Consider the following 23881-nt stretch of genomic DNA (forward strand, 5'->3'; position numbering starts at 1 on the left):
TGTAATTATGTGTTTATGAGAATAGGAAGCAGAAGATACATTGAAGATGTTGACTTTCAAAATCCATGATACCTCTTTGGCATGCAATGTTTCTCATTGTAGTTGTCAAATGCCATCAAGTGGATTCTGACTCAAAACAACCCTGTGTAGGGTTTCCAAGGAGCACCCGGTTGGTTTGAATTATTGACCTTGAGATTAGCAGTCCAGTGCTGATCCTACAGTGCCAAACACTTACAATGACATTATTTTCTCGAAATAAATTGTGCTTAATACATTTAATTCAAAGGAAATCGTGAAAAATCTCAGTATTTTCTTGATAAATCTCTTTACCACTGTTTTCTTTGGTTGTTAGAAATTTACAGCAAATGAGAAATCCATGTAGCAATTATTTTAAACTTATTTCAGCACCCAATAATTAAGCTGAGCTCCATAGGTAACACTGATTTAAATAGAAGCATTTTCTTGCCTTTTCTAGTTCCTGCACCATTCTCAGCACTGTTATTATGTGATGACTATTTTGTAGGCATTAATGTTAACTGTCTCAACTTAGCGACTTTAGGAGACAACAATAATTAAAGATTGCATTTGGTGTAAGGGCATTATTACATTCCAGCAGAAATGAATGTACATATTGCTATAGATATCTGCTTCTTACATTTTGAAAAGTCAGGAGATAAAATTTCTCAGTGGTACACCTTCTTAATGTTCAGCATGAAAAGTTATTGAACAATACACCAATTAAAGCAAATTTTCTATCATTTATTAATCGTATTTAAAAGTCACATGGGTCTATTAAAGACGTTGTTTCAATGTTCTCATTTTATGCTTTAAACAATTACAAACATTTGGCTTAAAATAATGTGCATATCAATTAACAACTTCGAAAAGCAGGGAATGCCTTCTTTCTAACGATGATCATAAATAGTCCAATTTAAAATATCGTATGTTTTTCTCTCAAAATTCTGGGTTTTTTTTTCTGTTTGTTTTTTCTTTTGAAGAACAAAATTCTAAAGGACTCCAACATGCAATGGCTATATATATAACATTCAGAAAGACAAGTTCCCATGCTTACACTGAACTTCAACATAAGGCAAAAGCCCATTATTTTACTGATTCTTTGGTTCAGTGTGTTTATAAAGCAAAGCAATGTGGCAAGTCTAACTAAAATGATCCTTTGTTTGTGCCAGCTTCAGATTGCAACAAATTCAACCATCATCTCAGATAAAACATGTAGCTTTTATTAGCAGGACTATTTGTTTTCTGAATGCAAGAGACAAGCAGGAATCTCTTTATCTAATTGTCCTTATAGCTTAGGAAAATGAGGAAGAAGCATCTTTGTTTTAATAAAACATCATTATTTTCCCTTGCATGACCACATGTGATTAGGAAAACAGTAATCCAATCAGATCCTGTTCGATAAAATAGCTTGTCTTCTACTCTTGGCTACCTCGGAGATTCGATCAAAGATTATAAAGTCATTGAATGAATTGTAGTCTTGAAATTACTCATGTCACAAATATCGGGCTCTTCTTTTAACTGATCAAGAAAAACAAGCCTTTGGTAATTCTAGTTATTGTATGCTACAATACAGAACAAATTACCAATAACCATTCCTGAAGTAACTATTACATGGTAGATGTTCTTCTTCAAACCAGTTGATGTTTTCCATAGTTCCATTTGAATTTTCTACCATCTTTGACATCAATATGTGAATCTACAGAAATTCTTATTCTTCAAGAATTTTCATCTCAATAAGTTCTCATTCTTGTCCTCGGATATAATAGCCACTCCAGCAAATACAATTCACCCAAATAAGAGTCAATCAAGGTTGCTTGATAACTACCACACAGGCACCTGCTCTTCCAATATTCAAAGAAGCCATCTGTGAAAAAAGATGAAATATAACTTCAGGCAACTTTTATTGTCGTAGAAAGACTAGTCTACTTAGGATACATTTTATAAAAGCACATTTATATACATATAAATATACATAAATGTGCTTATGTTTTCCAACTATAGACTCAAATAGTGCAATAAAAATGGAAATACTAAAAACAACATAAAAAAAACCCAAATAATTTGTGTATAGACATTTTGAGAACCAGCAACCACTTATCGACTTTATTTGGAATGTGGTAAGTTTTGTGCTTACTTGCTTGTTTAGTGAAATGAAGTTGCTGTAAAAAAGGTTCCAGCAGTTTTATTCTGGAATTGGCACATTTTGTATGATATTTCAGAGTAATAAATTAAAGTATATTTTACATGAAAGATCTATTATGCTTATTGAAATTTTTGTGAAGTTATTTCCCCAGATATCATACTGATGTGTTACTCATCCATTCTAGGCAATGACATGCAATGAAGGAACTTCAATATTTTATCATAAATAGACCATAATTCCAATTGCTATAGGATTTATTTTTTAAAATTTACCATATGACAGTCATTGAAATGAGTTTCTTTTTTAATAATACTGAATATGAAATTGTCTAGGAATATATTAAAAACAACAATTTTTACAAAGTTTATAATGAAAATGTTTTCCCTTGAGGTAAGCCAATAGTTTCAATATTTTGAATTTTTTTGTATCAATTATTCTTTATTACAGTTTTCTAAGAATAATATATGCATATAAATATGAGAGAAGAATTAATATTACTAGTTATTATTTCAAACTGAAAGAAAGTGAACACAATATAAGAAATACAATAGATAAGAACAAAATAAACTCAGATCACATAGATTATTTTCTTAGTAAAGGACATATTCTCATTCTCTAAATATTATTATTGACTGCTTTATATACCAGCTCTTTTAAAGGTATTTACTGTTACCCTGCGGAGTCATGGTATGGTGCTGTGGGTTAATGCTCTAGCCTGCAAAGTCAGTTTGAACTGCAAGATTGGTGGTTCAAGCTTACCAGTCGCTCCTTGGAAACCCTCTACAGGGTCACTATGGGTCGGAACCGACTCGACGGCACTTAACAACAAAAACAACTCTTACCCTGCATATCACTGTCGTTTTAAAAACAACAACAACACACAAAGGCATAAAGCAAACTTTCTGTATGTCATTTATTGTTGTATTCCTTGCATTAAACACATTCTTTGTGAAACCCAATTTAATTTATACTCTCTAGTTTTTAAATTGGAAACAGAAATGTCAATTATTGATATTCTTTTGTGTTCTAAAAAAAGGAGCTCTGGTAGTATAGTGGTTACAAGTCGGGCTGCCAACCTCAAGGTCAGCAGTTCGAAACTACCAGCAGTTCAGCGGGAGAAAGATGAGGTGTTCTGCTCCCATAAAGATTTACAGCCTTGGAAACCCTGTTCAGGGTCACTGAGTCGGAACCGACTCCACGGTACTTAATAACAACCACAACAACATATTGCTTTTAAAACATTTTTATAGTTTACTATAGTCACTTTGGAGTCCTGGTGTGGCTCTGTGGGCTAATGCGACAGACTGCAAAGCTGTTTGAACTATAAGGTTGGCAGTTCAAGTTTACCAGCTGCTCCTTAGAAATCCTATACAGGGTCTCTGTGGGTCAGAACCGACTCAATGGCACTTAACAACAACAAATAGTTTCTTTGATAAGGAGCATAGTGGATTATGAGCTGGACTGCTAACTGAAAAGTCAACAATTTGAATTTACCAGTTATATGGGCGAAAGATGAGGCTTTCTGTTCCTGTAAAGATTTACAACCTCAGAAACCCTATTCAGGGTTGCTATGTGTCAGAACCAACTTGGTGACACACAGCCACCACCACTACCACTACAGTTATTTTCATAATCACATCATATATGTGGGTAAGTGTAAAAGTATTGCTATTAGGATTCCAGTTCACACATGCACAGGTTGATGAGAAACAAAACATTCAAATATGCCTCTGTATTCAATGGATGATTGAAGATAAGTTCTCTCAGTGATGCACTTGTATTACTCGCCTATGTTGTTGTTAAGTACCAACAAGTGGGTTCCGACTCATAGTGACCCTGTACGGGGTTTCTGGGGAGCAGCTGGTAGATTTGAACAACTGACCTAGAGGTTCAAACCAACCTTGTTGCCCAGGGCATTATCCTGCAGAACCATACCAGGACTCCTTATGGTGCCTTCAAAAACCCTCCAGTCAAAACTGTAGCTTTCAGGAAGATCTGTGGAGTTATTAAAATTTGAGGCAGAAAGGTCAACTCAGAAAGTTATGGTGACTATTTTTTGGGGGATCGCACAGGTTAAATCTTCAGAAAGTTTATCAAATGACACAGGACGATCATGGGGGCTTATTAGGAAGAAGTTTTAAAAAAACTTTGAAAATTGTATTGGGGATAAAAAGGCCAAGAGAGTTATGAAGAGGAATTGTTTTCCATCATGACAATGTTCCTGCTCATTCTATAAGGGTTGCAAGAGAATTTTTCTGGGAAACATATCCCTTCACCCTACAGTCCTGATCTTGACACTTTAGAGTACTTTTGTTCCTAAAATTCAAAAAATATTCCAAAGGAACCCAATTTGAGTTCCTTTGATGTTTTTGTTTTTGTTAAGTGTCACCGAGTCAATTCTGATGCACAGGGACCCTGTACAGGGTTCCCGAGTAGCAGGTGGTGGGTTTGAAAAGCTGACCTTGAGGTTCAGAGTCCAATGCTGATCCTACAATGCCACAACAGAATTGTCGGATGAAAAATTAAGGTTTTGATGTGGTGTAAATTAAAGAATCCAGAATTCTTCACAGAAGAGTTAGAGAGATGGAAACACTACTTTCTGAATTGTTTAGACTGAGATCGATCACATATTAAGAAATATTTTGAGATTTTCATTTCATGAAAGTTTCTATGATTTGAGGTAATATTATTTGGCTTATGAACATATTATTATCTATTATTATCAACTTTGGGTATGCTTTTTCAGAGACGATAAGCAGATCCAAAGGTATCCATGTATACAAACTCAAAATACAAACACTTTCTATTTTCTCTATTTTATTACACAATAATTTTCAAATGTAGTTTGAATTAATAGTCATCAACAGAGTAATGTACTGCACACCATGCAGTAGGAATAGGATGAGGACTGGTAAGCAATGTTTTGAAAAACTTTCACAGATGATATTCATAAAACACTAAGAAGTACTCTATATATTTTCTAAACACTTATAGAGGGAGTGTTGTTATTATTTTTGTTCAGTGCTATAGACATGGTTCCAACTTATAGTGACACCAAACACAACAGGACAAAATATTGCCCAGTCCTGCATCAGCCTTACAATTGTACCTGTGGTTGAGCCCATTGTTGCAGCCACTGTGCCAATCTATCTCAGTCCATTGTTGTTGTTATTGTTTGGTGCCATCAAGTCAGTATTGACTCAAAGGAACCATATGCACAACAGAGTGAACTACTGCCCGATTCAGAGCCAACCTCACAATCATTTCTATATCTGAGCTTATTACTGCCTCCACTGTGCCAATCCAGCGCGTTGGGGGGTTCTTACTCTTTTTCCTCTGACCCTCCACTTTACCAAACGTGATATTCTTCTCCAGTGACTGGTCCTCCCAATAATATATTCAAAGTATGAGAGACAAAGTTTGGCCATCCTGGCTTCCAAGGAGCACTCTGGCTGTACTTCTTCCAACACAGATTGGTTTGTTCTTTTGGCAGTCCATGGTACTTTTAATATTCTCCTCCAACACCATAACTTAAATGCATCAGTTCTTATTCAGTCTTCCTTATTCAATGTTCAACTTTCACATGCATATCAGGTTTCTAAAAATACCCTGGCTTGGGTCAGGTGTACTGTAGTCCTCAAACTGACATCTTTGTCAGTTTAAATACTTTAAAGTGGCCTTGTGTAGCAGATTTGCCTATTGCAATACAGTGTTTGATTTCTTGACTTCTGCTTCCATGAGTGTTGATGGCTGATCCCATGAAAGTAAAGTTTTACTGAAGGTAAAAAAAAAAAAAGGCGCTCTGGTAGCATAGTTGTTACGAATCAGGTTGTGAACCACAAGGTCAGCAGTTTGAAACTACTAGCTGTTCTGAGGGAGAAAGATGAAGCTTTCTGCTCTCATAAAGACTTACAGTCTCAGAAATCCTGTACAGGGTCACTATAAGTCAGAACTGACTCCATGGCACTTAACAACAACAACAGTACAAAAATTACTGCAACCATACACTGACAGAGAACTTTCAGAGATTCAAGCCAGATTCAGACTAGGATGTGGAATGAGGACTATCATTGCTGATGTCAGATAGATCTCAATCCATATCTTCCTCTTATTTGGCTAACCCTCTGCTTTTCCAAACATGTGTCCTTCTTTAGAGACTGATCCCTCCTGATAGCAAGTCCAAATAATGCAAGACAAAGTCTTGCCATTTTTACTTCTAAGAAGCATTCGGTTAGAATTTTTCCCATGTCAGATTTGTTTGTTCCTTCGGCGGTCCAAGTTATAGTCAGTATTCTCCACCAGTACCACAATTCAAGGGTATCAGTTCTCCTTTTATTTTCCTTAACCATTGTCTAGCCTTGACACGTACACAAGATGACTGAAAATCCCATGGTTTAGGTCAGGTCCACTTTAGTTTGAAAGGTGACATCTTTCTCCTTGAAAAGTTTAAAGACGTCTTTTACAGTAGATTTGGCTCTTGTAAAACGTTGATTGATAGATTGCTACTATGAGCATTGAGTGTGGATGCAGGTATGATATAAACTTTGACAATTTCTGTATTTTCTCCATTTATCATTATGTTCTTCATTAGTGCCAATGTGAGGATTTTTGTTTTCTTTACCTTGAGTTGTAAATACTAAAGGTTGTATATTTTTATCTTCATCAACAGAAGTGATTCAAGTCCTCGTCTTTAACAAGCAATGTCATGTCACCTGCATATTATATTGAATGCATAAGATGGTCATACGTTTGTCTACTTCAAAATGACTGATACGGGTCCATTTCAGCTCACTAAGGATTAGGATCTAACCAACCAGCTTCTCTTAGGAAATCATATACAGGGTCGTTGTGAGACAGAACTGACTCAACAGCACTTAACAACAACTACACTTATTAGGTTATTGATCTTTATGTGTTGCACTTCAATTTTGATGATTTTCAACTTGCTTAGATTCAGACTTCACACATTCCACTTTTTGATTATAAATGGAGGATGTTTGAAGTTGTTTCTTCTCATTTTGAGTCTTGCCTAAACAGCAAATTAAGGTTTTGAAAGCTTTGCTCAGTTCACATTATTAAGGTTGACTCTTTGAGGAGACATCTTTTCCTCAGTCATATTTTAAGTGCTTCCCATCCCTAGGGCCTCATCTTCTGACCACTACTATCCATTAGACTTTTAGGGCCTTATCTTTCCAAAATAATCTGTCTCTTCAGCTTTGTGGTAGGCTTTTCTTTGTCAGGAAGATGAGCTGAAAGTTTGTCTGCCATGAGTGACCCTGCTGGTGTTAAAACACCAATGGCATTGTGTCCACATCATAGCATAAGCACCGGTACTGTGCTTACACACTGACAGATCTGTGTGGTTCTTTACAAATGCTGCCCCTTAAGTTATGTGCTACATAATGCAATTGAGTTATTTACAACTCATAGTTATAATAATCTCATAATTTATCTGATGAATTCTTACCCACCTCTATGGCTATAGCCTATGTATCATTTCCGACAGGAAGAGTTTTCTAGTCAATACACTTAATTGCCATCAAAATACCAACTCTCTTACCACAGAACCTAGCAACATATTTTAAATTTTTGTTGTATTCCACATAGACTCAAAACCAAACTCACTGACGCTGAGTCACTTCTGACTCATATTGACTTTATGTAGGGTTTCAAGAGCTATAAATTTTTAAGGGAACAGAAAGCCTGATCTTTCTTCAATACAACGATGGGTGGGTTTGAACTGCCAACCATGTGGTTAACAGTCCAGTGCTTATACTACGGCACCACCAGGGATACTTTGCTCTACTTATGTACATTCTTAAAAGTTGAACTAGGTATACCCTCTCTTCTGCATAGTTATATTTTACTTTATTTTGTTTTTTATATCTGTCTTTGGTCTCCCTGTAGTGAATTAGGGCTTTCAGCCTGGGTGGATGATAATCTGAAAAGATCAGCCATAAACCACATTCTATAAAAACAACTGAGGATGCAGATATATTACCAGGCTTCTGGAATTCATTATCAACTTTCTACATATGTATTGTATGCCAATAAATTGAACCAGGGTAGAACTGAAGTGAAAACAGTTACAGCAATAATTTTCCATTTGTTTATTTGAGAAAGGAACATGCATCTCCTACTCTATGCCAATGAACATGTTATTGTTTGGAGACATGATGGTAAGTCAGACATAAGTCTTTGTTTCCTTACTGCCTGTGGTGGGTGTAGAACGACAGCATTATGATAGCGTATCATGAGCATACACAAAAGTTCATGTGGCGTTATTGGAGCAACATTAGACTACTAACCATGAGATCGATGGTTCAAACTCAACAGCTGCTCTTCAGAAACCTTATACAGGGTTGCTATGAGTTAGAACCAACGCAATAGCACTTAACAACAACAGTAGCACAGTGGTTTAAGCACTTTATTACTAAACGAAACGTTGGCAGTCTGAACTCCTCAGCTGCTTAATAGGAGAAAAGACCTGCAGATCTGCTTCTGTAAAGATCACAACATAGGAAACCCTATGAGCTAATTCTACTCTGACATACAGAGTTTCTGTGAATCTAAGTCGACCTTATGGAGCACAACAACAACAAAAGGATTTTTTCAAATTAAATGCAATTGATAAATGTGATGTGCAATAACAAAATCAAGTTAAATTTTTTTTTTAAATGTATGCATCCTCCTTAAAACAAGCTAGGTAAGACATAAATCTGACACCTGTTCCATCTTTGTTCATTATCTCCAGTCCTAGAAAACCATCAGAATTATCTGGGGAGTTCATTTTTGTAATTATAATTATTGCATATTTTAATAGTTTTATAATGTATTCCAGTAATCAGTCATTTGGGATAGCTGAATTTGTCCACTTATGGGATCCATTCTGGAAAAATAAAAGAAATGGTCCAGCAAACATGGAAATTCTCTTATTGGCTGTAATCCTAAGAGTTTGCAAAGGGATTTAGTGTGTGTTGGCTAAAGGTCCCCCAAGAGTCTTAAAAATATATAAATAGCGAAAAGATATGGGCGTACAACTGCAAAGTAATTTAAGAGTTTTTAAAAAAATGCTTGTATTACTAAAATAAAGTTGTTGTAAAACATTTTAAATACCACTTTGCTGTATGTAAAATACTATATGATGCAAAAGAGTATAATAAAATACAGACGAGAGGGAATGCCTTTTAGGAGACTTTGACCTATTATTACTACATACATTATTTTAAGTTCAATTTTAGAGAAATGATAAGCATAATGGCTAGTTATTATAAATATGTAATAAAGATATTATGCTACCTCATTTATATGCCTATAAACTAACTTTATTTAATGTTCATTTGTATAAGTGGCACATGTAAAATATATACACCATTGAGCTAGAATATTTCTTCAGTAATAACAAACCAACCATGAAGTGCATAATCCATGGAATTACTAGGAAATCAGAAAGGTAAGAAGTTAAAAATATATCCTCTAAGATTTTAGTGCAATTATGTAAAACACAATTATTATTATTATTTATATTTTCTACCCTTTAGATGAAGAATACTTCTCTCACAATTATAGTGAAACACAGAAAATCTAATAATTTATGTATTTAAACACTTCCACTTATTGTCTCTAAATTCTCATTTTATTAATCCTCCCTATCCAAATATATGCATCTAGACTGAAGTCAAAGAGTGTTGCTTCAGTGAAGAGTAAGATTCATAATGTAAAGACTTAGTGTGGCCATTACACATTAGATTTGGTGCTTCAAAGTCAGCCTATCTAAAAACTGCTGTTGAATACACAGCATCAGAATTTGCACAATCAAGAAAATGATGTCGTAAATTCAAACACTGTAAGTATCTGTAATGGATATTTGCATCGATCACTGTTTAGGTTCCTCATATAAACTTTTATCAATGTCTATGATCATAAAGAAGTCCTGGTGTGGTGCTGTGGACTAATGCATTAGACTGCAAAGTCATTTGAACTGCAAGGTCTGTGGTTCAAGCTCACCAGCTGCTCCTTGGAAACCCTATACAGGGTCGCTAGGGGTCAGAATCAACTTGATGGCACTTAACAACAACAACAATGATCATAAAGGGAACCTCTACCCATTGAGAAATATGAAGAGGTGTGATCATTATTTTCTTAAATAGGGAATTCTTTATAATTTCAGTGCACTCATTTAGAAACTATATTTATTCTATTTTTTCAAAGGGTATCTTACTTTCAGCTTTCTGACAAAGGAGAAAAAGAAAAGAAATATTGAGAGAGTTTAGAAAGAGAAGAAAAATAAGGATACATAGAATATAAGAAGGGTAGAATTTTATTCTATTCTTATTGAATAGAATCATTGAAGCAATGGTCAAGAAATTAAATGACTTATTGCATTAGGCAAATCTGCTGCACAAGACTGCTTTAAAGGGTTGAAGAGAAAAGATGTCAGCTTGAGGACTAAGGTGTACCTGACCCAAGCCAATGTATTTTCAATAACCTCATATGCATGAGAAAGTTGGAAAGTGAATAAGGAAGATGGTAGAAGAACTGATGCATTTGAGTTACGGTGTTGAAGGAGAATACTGAAAGTACGATGGACTGCCACAAAAACAAACCTATCTGTGTTGGAGTAGTATAGCCAGAGTGCTCCTTTGAAGCCAGGATGGCCAAATTTTGTCTCTCATACTTCAAATGTATTATCAGGAGAGACCAGTCCCTTGAGAAGTATATTGTGCTTGGTAAAGTGGAGGATCAGAGAAAAAAAGGAGACCCTCCCCCCCTCCCCCCCAATGAGATGGCTTGGCACAGTGGTGACAGTGATGGGCTCAGGATCAGCAACGGTTGTGAGGTTGGGCCAGAACCAGGCAGTGTTTCGTTATGTTGTGCACAGCATAGCTATGAGTCAGTACTGACTCTATGGAACCTAACAAAAACAACAACAACAATTGCAAGCAACAAGGAGCTCTGTTTGCGTAGTGGATACGAGTCAGACTGCTAACTTCAAGTTCAGCAGTTCGAAACGACCAGCCTTTCCGTGGGAGAAAGACTAGGCTTTTTGCTCCTGTTAAGATTTATAGGCTCAAAACCCTGTGTAGGGTCGCTATAAATCCTAATGGACTCCATGTCACATTCCCTAAACACCTCCACCTCCAAGGCCATAATAGCTACACAACAAAAAGTGATTTTCAGTATTATTTGGTTGTGCTGTCCTTTACTTCTCTGTCCCCATTCATAGACCAACAAACATCTTCCAGCTCATGGATTAGAATGGGAGCAGCTTTATTCAAGCAAAACACTCAGTGTCTAACTGCAGTGTTCATTCTAGGAATTAACATCACAATTGAGCTCTCAAAACCATTCTTCTTGATCTACCTGGCCAAGTGATTACCCAGGAATAGGCATTTGATATTCAGAATCTTTTGCTATTTGTTCTTCAATTCAACATGGACAAACAATTATTTTACCCTCTGTTTATTGCATTGTGGATTCCTACTTAGAGATTCCAAAGCCTCATCACTCTGTAGGATATAGAAATTGATCTCATAGAGCCCAATAAAAATGAGAAGCAAAGAAGTGAATTTCTGCAGACTTCAATTTCATTGTTCCAGTTATTTCTGAACAAAATCCATGTTAAAGTTGGGATTTTGTGAACTGATAAATGACGTTTTTATAATTTTTCTTAAAAAATTTGGTACTACTTGTCACTATTTATAATGAAATGGAAATACATTGATGTGTGAATGCTTTTTTTTTAGTACAAATTCTACTAAATCATACCATGTATAAGAGAAAAGTATACAGATAAAAAAGATGCTATTTAATTAAATGTTTTACTAGATGAACACCCCATTGAGTAAACCCATCACTTTGGTTCAAAGAAATTAAATTTTTATTATTTATTTGTAATCTATACTCTCTTCTGTTCATAAGAAAGTAAATTATTATTTATGCTAAAGGCAATCTTACCTGTGTCCACTCATTAGTTTGTGGATCATAGGATTCCATTGTGTTGAGGTATGTCTGCCCATCATAGCCACCAACCGCATACAATCTATCACCAAGGAGACAAACCCCAACTGCATCTCTGGGCATACTCAAAGGAGCCACCATAGTCCATGTGTCTGTTTTGGGATCGTATCTAAAATGCAAAGACGATAGAACATAAAAAATACTAGTCATATTTGACTCTCACTATATACATATCATAGGAGCTCTGGTAGCGTAGTGGTTATGAATCGGGCTGTGAACCTGAAGGTCAGAGTTCGAAATTACCAGCCGCTCCGCAGGAGAAAGAGGAGGCTTTCTGCTCCCGTAAAGATTTACAGCCTCAGAAACCCTGTACAGGGTCGCTATGGGTCGGAACCGACTCGACAGCACACAACAACAACATATATACCTATCATGACCCTAAAATTAATATATTTTATATAAAGTATTTACATATGTTGTTGTAGTTGTTAGGTGCCATTGAGTCGGAACCAACTCATAGCGACCCTATGCACAGAAAAACAATGTCTGATCCCAGGCCAACCTCACTACCACTGCCATTTAAGTCCATCAATGATTGCCACCTGACCAATCCATCTCGTTGAGGGTCTTCCTCTTTTTCTCTGACCCTCCATCTTACCAAGCATGATATCCTTCTCCAGTGACTGTTCCCTCCTGACAATATGTCCAAAGTATGAGAGATGAAGTTTGGCCATCTTGGCCTCTAAGGAGCACTCTGGTTGCACTTCTTCCAAAACAGATCTATTGGTTCTTTTGGCAGCCCATGGCACTTTTAGTATTCTCTTCCAACACCATAATTCAAAGGCATCAATTCTTCTATGATCTTCCTTATTCATTGTCCAGCTTTTGCATGCATATGAGGTTATTGAAAATACCATGGCTTGGGTCAGGTGCGCCTTAGTCCTCAAGCTGACATCTTTGCTCTTCAACACTTTATAAAGTTCCTGTGCAGCAGATTTGCCTAATGCAATATGTTGTCTGATCTCTTGACTGCTGCTTCCATGAATGTTGATAGTTGATTCAAGAAGAATGAAGTCCTTGACAACTTCAATCTTTTCTCCATTGATAAGAAAGTTGTTTATTGGTCCATTGTGAGGATTTTTGTTTTCTTGACATTGAGATGTAATCCATACCAAAGGCTGTGCTCTTTGATCTTTATCAGTAAATGTTTTAAGCCCTCTTCGCTTTCAGGAAGCAAGGTTGTATCATCTGCATATTGCAGGTTGTTAATTACATATATAATATGTAAAAAAACATATATATGTTCTTGAGTCATAGCAACCATGTATAGGTTTTCTGAGGAATGGCTTGTGGGTTTGAACGATCATCTTGTGGTTAGCTATCCAGTGCTTATCCTACAGTACAACACCAGAACAATCTCTCTTTCACTTTCTAATATATATATAGTGCCTAAGTTATATACTACATATGTTGCTGTTGTTGTTGTTAAGTGCCACTGAGTTGTTTCAGACTTATAATGAACCTGTATTGGGTTTCTGAAGAGTGACTGGTAAGGTTAAACCACCAACCTTGCAGTTCAAAGTGACCTTGCAGTCCAGTGCATTAACCCGCAATGCTACACCAGGACTATACTGTATATATAATTATCCTGAAAACATTGGTCTTAGGAGATATATATATTGTTGTTAAGTGCCATCTCATGGGTTCTGAGCCATAGTGGCCATATATAGGGTTTCTGAGGAACGATTGGTGAGCTTGAACTGCTGACTTTGCAGTCTAATGCATTAACCCACGGTGCCATGCCAGGACTCTCTATATATGTATATATACAACAACAAGAGAGAAAGAGACTCCTGTTGTGGTGCTGTAGGATCAAACCCACTGACTGTTCCTCTTTCTCTCCCTCTCTCTTCTCTATCTTTGTCTCTATCTATCTACACACCCACATATATATATATATATATATATATTTGTTTTGTTAGGGTTAAGTGTCCGTGACTTAAAGGTACTTAACAATAACAATATGTAATATGTAAATTGTTAGAAATGTAGGAGAGCAACAAGACCAAAAAAGTACTTAACAACCACACTACATATATTGTTATTATTATTGTCAAGTACATTCGAGTTAGTTCCGACTCACAGTGAACCTGCATGGGGTTTCCAAGGAACAGCTGGTAAGTTTGAACTACCAACCTTATGGTTCACTCTCCAGTGTAGATCCTATAGCACCAGGAATCCCTATATATAAATGTTGCTGATATGTGCTGTTGAGTCAGTTCCAACTTACAACACGTCTATGCACAACAGAACAAAACACTGTGTAGTCTTGCACCATCCTGCAATTGTTGTTATATTTAAATCCATTGTTGCTGACACTGCACCAACCCAATTCATGTCATTCGGAATCTTCCTCTTTTCCACACACAAACTCAGCTTCAAGGAAGCAGATGTGTATATTATGGCTAAAAACAAATAAACAAAAACAACCACATGGAGTCAATTCTGACTCATAGTGACCTTGTTTAAGTGTTCCAGGTTGTAAATCATTATGTTTCCATCTTTTTTATGCTCAGAGTGGCTAGTGGGATTGAATTGCTTACCTTTTGGTTAGCAGTCCAGTGTTTATTCTACAGAACCACCAGAGATCTTATACTGCAGCTAGCTAAGGTATATGAGAGAGAAGTATAATTGAAAAGGTGGTTTTTGAAAAGTTCATAGGTTACTTTGACTCCCAATCAGAGGTAGTTTGAGTTTATTTAAAGTAAAATTGGAAATCTTGAAAACAGGAGAAAAAAATTAAAAGTAATTATGTTAGTGTCATTATTCAGGAAAGACTGGTGAGTCAAAGGACTGAAATTAAAGAGCATACTTTATCACTGTTTATTTTAAACCAAAAATAATTTGCTAGGTTTTTTTTTTTTGTTTGTTTGTGTTTTGTTTTGTTTATTTAAGCTGGTTACCATATATTACAAATGAGGAGCTCTGAAAACATAATGGATTATGAGCTGGGTTGCTAACCTAACCTTAAATTTACTTGTTTGAATCTACCAGTCACTCCACAAGGGAAAGACTAGGCTTGTAAACCATACCTAAGGTCACACTGAGGTGGCAATGATTCAGTATCAAGTAAACACCACTAATTTATATAATAGGGAGAAGAGACCTAAATAATTCTTCCACCTGCAATTTAACCAACCTTATCCTACAGCACTCTGCCAAACCTCCATATATATGGACATATGTTGTTGTTGTTAAGTGCCGTCGAGTCGGTTCCGACCCATAGCGACCCTGTACAGGGTTTCCGAGGGTATAAATCTTTACGGGAGCAGAACGCCTCATCTTTCTCCTGCAGAACAGCTAGTAGTTTCGAACTGCTGACCTTGCGATTCGCAGCCCGATTCGTAACCACTACACTACCAGAGCTCCTTAACCAATCCCAAATAAACTCATGTACGCACCCCTATTCCCTATAAAATTTCCTCACATAGGGAAGACAGAGCTCATCCTCTGGATACGAATCTGTTGAGCCATGTCTTGACACAATAAATCCCTTCCTTTGTTAAAACACGCGTGGCATTGGCGACTCCTTCAAAGCAATTCCAATAACATTTCTGGTTCATGGGCTGGGAAACTTCTCTTCTCGGTGATCCAAGGACTGGCCACGGAGTTGTTGCCACCCTGGGAGCAACAGATGCCAAGGCGGAACCTCGTTCGGGAGTTCTGTCGACTGAGTGCGCCCTGACAAGATTTCTCACTGTGAGGACCTTCTCCCCTAGGACGGAGACTTGTCGCGGATCCTCATCTCTAAGGGACCAAGCAGGTGAAGGAATGACTAATCCTGGACTACTGAACCGCGGTAAGGGTGTGGGCTCACAGGTAGTCAGACCTGGTCAACGACCAGAAGGGAGACCTGATCAACTTCCCACCACTGTCTGAGTCCTCAGTCAGTTTGAAAAGGGAAGTCTTGTGTGCAGGAGTGGTGTGTCTGGCACTGGGTCAGTGGAGAATCTCACACGGCTTAGGGAGACGGTCCTCACTGCTAGCTCATGGTGGACTCCTGATTTGAAACTTGCCAAAGCTAAGAGGTACCTGAAAATTCTCGCAAGAGGAACAGCAAGGTCTAGACGTGATCTATCTGTTGTGAACTCACCATCATGGGAGGCACACAGGGGAAGGAAACATCTCTAAAAGTTGTGCTCAGAAACTTCAAAAAGTAATATAGTCAGAATTACAGTCAGACTCCAGGGAAGCTGAGGGCTTTCTGTGATGTGGATTGACCTGCTTTGGGGGTAGGCTGGCCCACGGAAGGGAACTCTTGACAAGCCCACCACATAACGCGTGTGGCCAGTAGCAACTGGGGAACCAGACAGCCCTGACCAGTTTCCTACATTGACACCTGGCTCTAATTAGGTCTATAGCCACCTCCTTGGTTGTGAGGCGGGCCAGTGGCTCACCTGAATCATCAGGTAGCATTGAAAAGGCTAAAACCCCAGGGGTGTTTTACACAACTTTGGCCCTATGTCTCCTGCACTCACCTTCTTCTCTTTTGAGATCTCCTTGTTTTATTCTACTTTCGCACATTTGGGCATGATAATCAGGAAGTAATTTCCTGAAAGCGTCCCTTCTGTTTCCTTTAAGGTTAACCTCTGTATCTGAAATGGGAGTAGAGGCCTCACCCCAAAAGAAAAGGTATAATTCTAACTGGTTTCTGTATGGGTACCCTCCTATAACATCAAAGGAAATGGTGTTTTACTGTAATACAGCTTGGCCAATGTACGATCTAGATGATGAGAAAAATAACCTTTAAATGGATTCTTAAATTATTATACCATCTTCCAGCTTGAATTGTTCAACCACTGTGTCAAATTGTCTATTTGTTTGTAAAATTACATTTTTGTTGTCTTGTATTTATGTTTAAGAAAAATAAACTGGAATTCCAAGAATATGTATGTCATATCGTGCATACATACTATAATGCATTTATACTGCTAATATAAAAGCCATGCAGAGGAAAAATGAATACAGATGACTGTTAGCGGAAAACAGAGTTCTAAACAGACCTGTATGTGAATATACAAAGAGATGAATGGTTACTTTTTTAAATGAAATATAGCTTTTGATTATAGCATTGTTTTATTACAACCCCTGGTACACCAGCAGCTGCCATCAGTGAAAAGTATACTTTGACCTAGTAAGCCTGCCAGGCCATATTCAGCCACTGAGGAAAACAGTTTGGAAGTGATTTCTCTATACCATATCCTTTAAGGGACCCATTTCGGTAGAGGGCTACCAGGAAATGAGGCAAGGCAATACCCCCTCTGTATATGCCCATAGGGTTGCATATGGAAGGACAGGATATTACTGGACACATACTCCCTTCTCTATCTTGGTTGGACTTGTTAAACAGGAACAATTCCAATACTTCTTAGTGAGATGTTATTGGGTGCTGCCGGGTTGGTTCTGACTTGTAACACTGTGAGAGGTTTCCAAGGAGTGACTAGTGAGCTTGAACTGCTGACCTTGCAGTTCAAACAGACTTAGTGGCTCAGTGCATTGACCCACAGTGCCACACTAGGATGACCCAAACAAAATAACAAATTTAACAACCACTATTTTGCTACCCATCATCTTAATTGGGCAGATATTCAGGCTCTGTTGACAATGCTCCTGACCAGAATGAAAAAAACTGGTCTGAGATAAGGCCTGGGAGGAAACAGCATGCATCCATGGAGAAAAGCCTAAACGGGACCTTTGCCCCAGTCAAGGCAATTCCTCTAGCTGACACAAATTGAAATCTAAATGGTCCTGCCAGGACTGGAGCACTATACAAGGTGCATTCTCAGAGGTCTGAAAAACGGAGTTCCTAAACAAAAGACCTCGAACATGGTACAGGCAGTTCAGCAGAAGCCAGCTGAGGACCCCTCTGAATTCTTTGAATGAATCTACCAGGCTTACTGTAAGTACACAGACCTTGATCCTTAGAACTCAGCAAATATCCGAATGGTTAACATGACTTTTATCTCCCAAAGTGCCCTGGATATTAAAAAGAAACAGCAAGGCAATTGGCATGAATCCATCCCAGCTGGTGGACATCACCTTTGAGGCATTTAACAGCCGAGAGCACAAGAAGTCTCAGGCTGTAACTATCTTCCTAAAAGACTACTAGAAGTAAGCCTGTGGGACCACAGAGAGGACCCCTGAAAGGAAAGAGGTCCTTAGGCAAGGACTAATGAGCTTATTAAAAAAAACTTGGACACTGGAAAAATAAATGTCCAAATAATAGGGGAGGATCTGGCAGAAAAAGTCATCCAACTCAACAGATTGTTGAGCAAGCTTCATTGTCTGCAGAAGACTAATGGTGTCAGGGGACAAGGGGATCCAGTATGATTTGGCATCAACCTTTGCCACCCCTACAGCCCCACCTCTGGGACCTCAGCTAAAAATAACAATGGGGAACAGATTATGATTGTTCTGTTCACTAATGGGAAATGAAATCTCAGGGAGGACTCTGAGGACCAGTTCTCCCTGAAACCCCTGGACTGCTTCAATGGTAAAAAAAAAAAAAAAAAAAAAAAAATGATGGTCTGGTCCCCTTACTGGGCCAGGACTTGTTTCCAAAGTTGCATGTTCAAACAGCTTCCTGAAACCAAAAATCTGCAGATGGAAGTTTCTCATGAACATGACTGGCAATTACTTATTCAAATTCAGGAAACCAGTCACATTGGCCTGAGGAGATAGACAATCAGATAAACCCCTCATGTGAGCTAGCCAATATGCATTCCCCCGAGGATGCTTATTGAAACCTAGAAGCTTACCATCTCACAGAAACCAACATCCTCTCAGAAAAGAAGCTGAGAAATTCACTCTAGCTAAGCCTGTCACCGTCCCCATCAGGTTGTCTCCCTGCTGCAAAAAAAGGGAAGCCTATGATTCACAACAGGACGGATAGGCAATACCATGTTATTTTACTGGACAATCTGAATGTTACCCTGTGAATTATGGGGTGACTAAACCTGCCATCCTCCCCTGATGTGGAAATTGGAGGGCTGAAACATAATTGTATAAAAATCATTGAACAAGTATTTTCTAGACAACTGTTTAACTGTATTTGGTGAAATAGACATTGTTCGTGAACAGAAGTAGTTACATGGAAAAAGGGACTCGGATAGCAGGGTGCATAATAGTAATCTTACAAGACCAGGTGGAGGCAATAGCCCTCCTGCCGGGGATCTCAGCTCTGAAGGCTGAACTGATTACACTGACGAGGGCATTAGAAATATTGGCAAAAAAGACTGTGAATGTGTACCCAGAGGGTTTGAGTAGAACTGAGGCAGAAGGATTTGAGAGAGGGGTTAAAGAATAAAAAGTAAATGATGATGGAATTGTGCTGGTTCTAAGAAGCTAAAACCTAAAAAGTAAATGGCACTAGAATGGTTCTGATCCTGTGAAACTAGCCCCTGCTCTTCTTAAATGAGTCCATGAAATGACCCATTAGAAAACGAGGCCTTGGCTTGGTTCATTAGGCCCTGGCTCTAGGGCAAGAAATTTGCACACATACACACACACACACAAATCATACAGTATGTTAGCTCTAACTGTTTAACCTGCCTCAAGAACCAATCCCAAGACATTGTCCTGCACCAATATCAAGGTAAACAAGCCCTCGAAAATTAACAGGTTGATTGTATGCAGATGTCCCCAAGCAGGGGAATTAAATATTTGCTGGTTTTGTATTTATAGACACCTTTTCTAGTTGAGTAGACGTTTTTCCACTAGAACTAAGAACTTCAGAAATAGTGAAAAGCCTCTTGAAGGAGATTATACCCAAGTTTGGACTTCCAAAAAAAAGTGTCCAAAGTGACAACAGAGCAGCAAACATCTACAGATGAAATGGAAATTAAATTCAACATGGAGATTCAAAAAAATGAGCCATACTCTAAAGAAACAAAGGCAAACTGCCAAGAAATTTATCTACTTTGGGACCAGGTGTTGCCTTAGCCCTGTTTCCAATTCAGGTAGTCCCCAGAAACAGGCTTAAATTGAACCCTTATAAAATTGTGTACAGTAAACCTTTCCAGGCAGCTTCCCTCAACCCTCTACCTGACCTCAGCCAAGATTTAAAGGTGCAGTGGTATGTACAACACCTCCACCATACACTTTATGTTATTCATAAAATTGCTTTTCCCAGGTCTGCTTCCTTCCCTATAGGTAACCGGACCCTTCCAGCCTGGAGATCAAGAACTGCTCAAAACATGGAGAGACAGATCTGAAAACCAATTAGAAACAAATGTGGACTGGACCCTGAGAAGTCCTTCTAGTCAGCCCGTCAGCTGTCAAGTCAACTGGACTCAAAACTTGGACACACTATACCAGAATCAAGTCTTACCCATAAGTCAATAGGACCACCTGGACATCAAAAGCAACTGGAGAGATCTAACTAAAGATAAGAAGATGCCCCTTAAAATAATGTATCTTCTGCTCTTTAAAATGGGACTCTCACAAGACAGTATTCCTTTCAATGGGATAAAAACATTTGGGTCTATTTAGCTCAGAGTGTAATAAACGTGTCTGATTTTTTTATTTTGGGAGGCCATCCAGAAACATCTGCAAAAATTACTGAGATAATTGGAACAAGAAATTATCCCAAGCCTAGGTGACCTGGTGTGGGTGAGGAACTGGAATTTGACTCCAGTGAAACCCAAGTGATGAGAACAGCTGACTGTCATCCTGACCACCTCCACAGCAGCCAAGGTAAAAGGAGTCCCCACCTGGATTTACAACAGACTGAAGAAAGCCTCATCTTCGTGTAAAGCTGAAACTGACCCTACCATTTCTTACAAGGTAACACTAAGACATACGACCCACCCTACTTCAACCACAAACCGGGAGCTGGCTGATCTATGCATGATTGAAGAATGAGGATGTCCGCCACGGTACTCATCTTAATTGGACTTTGAGGTGTGGGAAAGGGAAAAAAATCTGTATAATCTATACATCCACATCACCAAGGTGGACCAAACAGTGACCACCACACTACTCTTCTATAGTTACTATAAATATGAGGGCACCCTCCTAACTGACTGAACTTATAACCAATGAAACTGGGAGGGAGAACCTTAACCCTCTTAGCTCAGTAACAAACTAAACTCAGAAATGCTGTTTATAAAAACAGACTTGTTGTTGTTATGTGCCGTGGAGTCGGTTACGACTCATAGCGACCGTGCACAGGGTTTCCGAGGCTGTAAATCTTTATGGGAGCAGACTCATCTTTCTCCCGCGGAGCAGCTGGTAGTTTCAAACTGCTGACCTTGCAGTTCGCACTCCGATTTGTAACCACTATGCTACCAGAAACAGACTAGCCCAAGTCTATTTATTAGCTCAATAAGTGGGTGTGTATGGAAAATTTAACCTGACAAACTATTGCTTACAGACAGATGATCAAGAATGAGCTGTTGAGGACATTGTGAAAAAGATCCAAAAACTAGCTCATGTTCCTTTGTGAACTTGGTACGGATGGAGTCCAGAATCATTACGGGCAGGTGGGTTCTCAGCATTGGAGGATTCAAAACTATAGTGGAAGAATTTCTGATCATCATAGGGGGATGTTTGCTCAGCCCATGCCTCCTTCCACTGGCTATCAAAACACTGAAAAGCATAATTAAAGACAGGGTAAAAAAGAAAACTACTTCCTGCATACTCTGGCAATATACCTATCTGCCCGTGTCAACTGACCTAAAAAGTATCATCCAGGAAAGTGAGGCCCACTAGTTAGCTATCTAGCTACATGGGCCTCAAAGGGGGGAATGAGGCAGGCAGGCCTGTGGAAATAGTTGCTGGCCCACCATGTCCCCTAGGCTCATAGCTCATTCCTGGAGCAAAATTCACATTCTGGGAAATAAGTAGCCTCATGTGATTGCCCAGGCTAATCTCCTTTTCCTGACCCACCTCTGGGAGGGAACAGAGTCCCAAGCTAATGTTTACCTGCTTCCACTTTGTAACTGCTTGCTTGGATGTTCATATATCCTTTCCCACCTATGTTTGAACCAACCAATCCCAGGTAGCCCTGTGAACTGTTGGTATCTGCTAACCAATCCCAAATGAGCTCAGGTATACACCCCTATTCTCTATAAAATATCCTCAAATAGGAAAGATGGGGCTCAGCCTCTGGATACAAATCTGCTGAGCCATGTGCCAGCATAATAAAGCCCTTTCTTTGTTACAACCTGAGTGGCATTGGCAAATCCTTCAGAGTGACTCTGGTAACAGAACCTCCTCATTTCTTCCATTTGCTTTAGCATCTCTACACTGGAGAACAAGTTTCAGAGTCTCTTCTGACATCCTTTTTGGTTACTTCCTTCTTTCTTGTCTTCTTAGTGACCTTTTGCTTTCTTCCTGTCTGATGCTCTTGATGTCATCCCACAACTCTTCTTGTCTTTGGTTTTTGGTGTCTAATGCATCAAATCTGTTCTTGAGATGATCTCTAAATTCAGGTGGAATGTATTCAAAATCATATTTTGACTTTTGTGGACTTGTTTCAATTTTCTTAAACTTCAACCTGAACTTACCCATGAGGAATTGATGGTCTATTCCAGTCTGACCCTGGCTTTGATTTGCCTGTCTCTCTCCACAGATGTAGTCAGTTTGATTTCTGTGTATTCTATTGGGTGAAATCCAGGTATATTGTTGTCTTTTATGTTGCTTAATTAAGGTCGTTGCAATGAAGAAATCATTGGTCTTGCAAAATTCTATCATAAGATCGTCATCATTTCTATTACCAAGGCTATATTCTCCAACTACTGATCCTTCCTCTCTGTTTCTAACTTTTGCATTTCAATCACCAATAATTATCAATACAGCTCAATTTCATGTTTGATCAATTGAAGAAGCTGGTAGAACCATTTCAAAAATAGTGGTTGCTGGGTAAATTTGAATAATGTGTCAATTGGACTTCTCTGTACCCTATGGAGAGTAGAATGCTTACTCCACTGCCCCACTAGGGCTCCTTTGGTCATATATATTTTATTGTTATTGTTAAGTGCCATGGAGTCAGTTCTGACTCATAGCTATCTTGTATATGGTTTCTGAGGAGTGACTGGTGGGTTTGAACCAACAACTTTGCTGTTAGTCATCCAGTGTTTATCTTACAGTGCCACAATTTTATTCTTCATTTGAGCATTATTCAGTTTGATAAAATAATTTTTCAACGAATTTTCAAAGCAGAATTTATGACATCGAGAAAACAAACAGGAAATGGAGAAAAAACAACAACAGTTAACACTAGTAAATTATACAATAATAAATGAATGTCTGAAGGCTTGATTCTTCAAGTGAAATTCTAATGTTGACACACTTTCCAAATAGTCATCTTGCAGAGGAAATAACAAAACACTAATATTTCCTACTTGTAGATATACATTAAGGACTACTGTCCTACTTAGAGAAATCAGTATCATTATATATATATGTGTATATATATATATATATAGCTCTGGTAGCATAGTGGTTGCAAATCAAACCTCAAGGTCAGCAGTTTGAAACTACCAGCTGTTCTCTGTGGGAGAAAGATGAGGCTTTCTGCTCCCATAAAGATTTACAGTCTCGGAAACCCTGTACAGGGTCGCTATGAGTCCGGACTGACTCCATGACACATAACCACCACCATAGATAGATAGATAGATAGATAGATAGATAGATAGATAGATAGATAGATAGATAGATAGATAGATAGATAGATAGATAGATAGATAGATATAGCTA

The 23881-nt window shown here is 38.2% G+C and overlaps 1 protein-coding gene across 2 annotated transcripts in view; it reads right to left on the reverse strand.

The window, feature by feature from the left end:
* Positions 1 to 743: 743 nt before the first annotated feature.
* KLHL1 (kelch-like family member 1) overlaps positions 744 to 23881 on the reverse strand; it is a 514835-nt gene continuing 491697 nt past the window's right edge. The window contains exons 10-11 of one of the 2 annotated variants that reach the window (XM_006864306.1): positions 12119 to 12290; positions 744 to 1882 (exon numbers count right to left, since the gene is read on the reverse strand). In XM_006864306.1, coding sequence (XP_006864368.1) covers positions 1823 to 1882; positions 12119 to 12290 — 232 coding nt within the window. In that variant the 3' untranslated portion in view covers positions 744 to 1822. The remainder of the gene's footprint in view (positions 1883 to 12118; positions 12291 to 23881) is intronic. The other variant, XM_006864307.1, reaches the window with a different exon arrangement.

This window comes from Chrysochloris asiatica, unplaced genomic scaffold (assembly GCF_000296735.1).
Source record: "Chrysochloris asiatica unplaced genomic scaffold, ChrAsi1.0 scaffold00063, whole genome shotgun sequence".
Classification (NCBI taxonomy): domain Eukaryota; kingdom Metazoa; phylum Chordata; class Mammalia; order Afrosoricida; family Chrysochloridae; genus Chrysochloris; species Chrysochloris asiatica.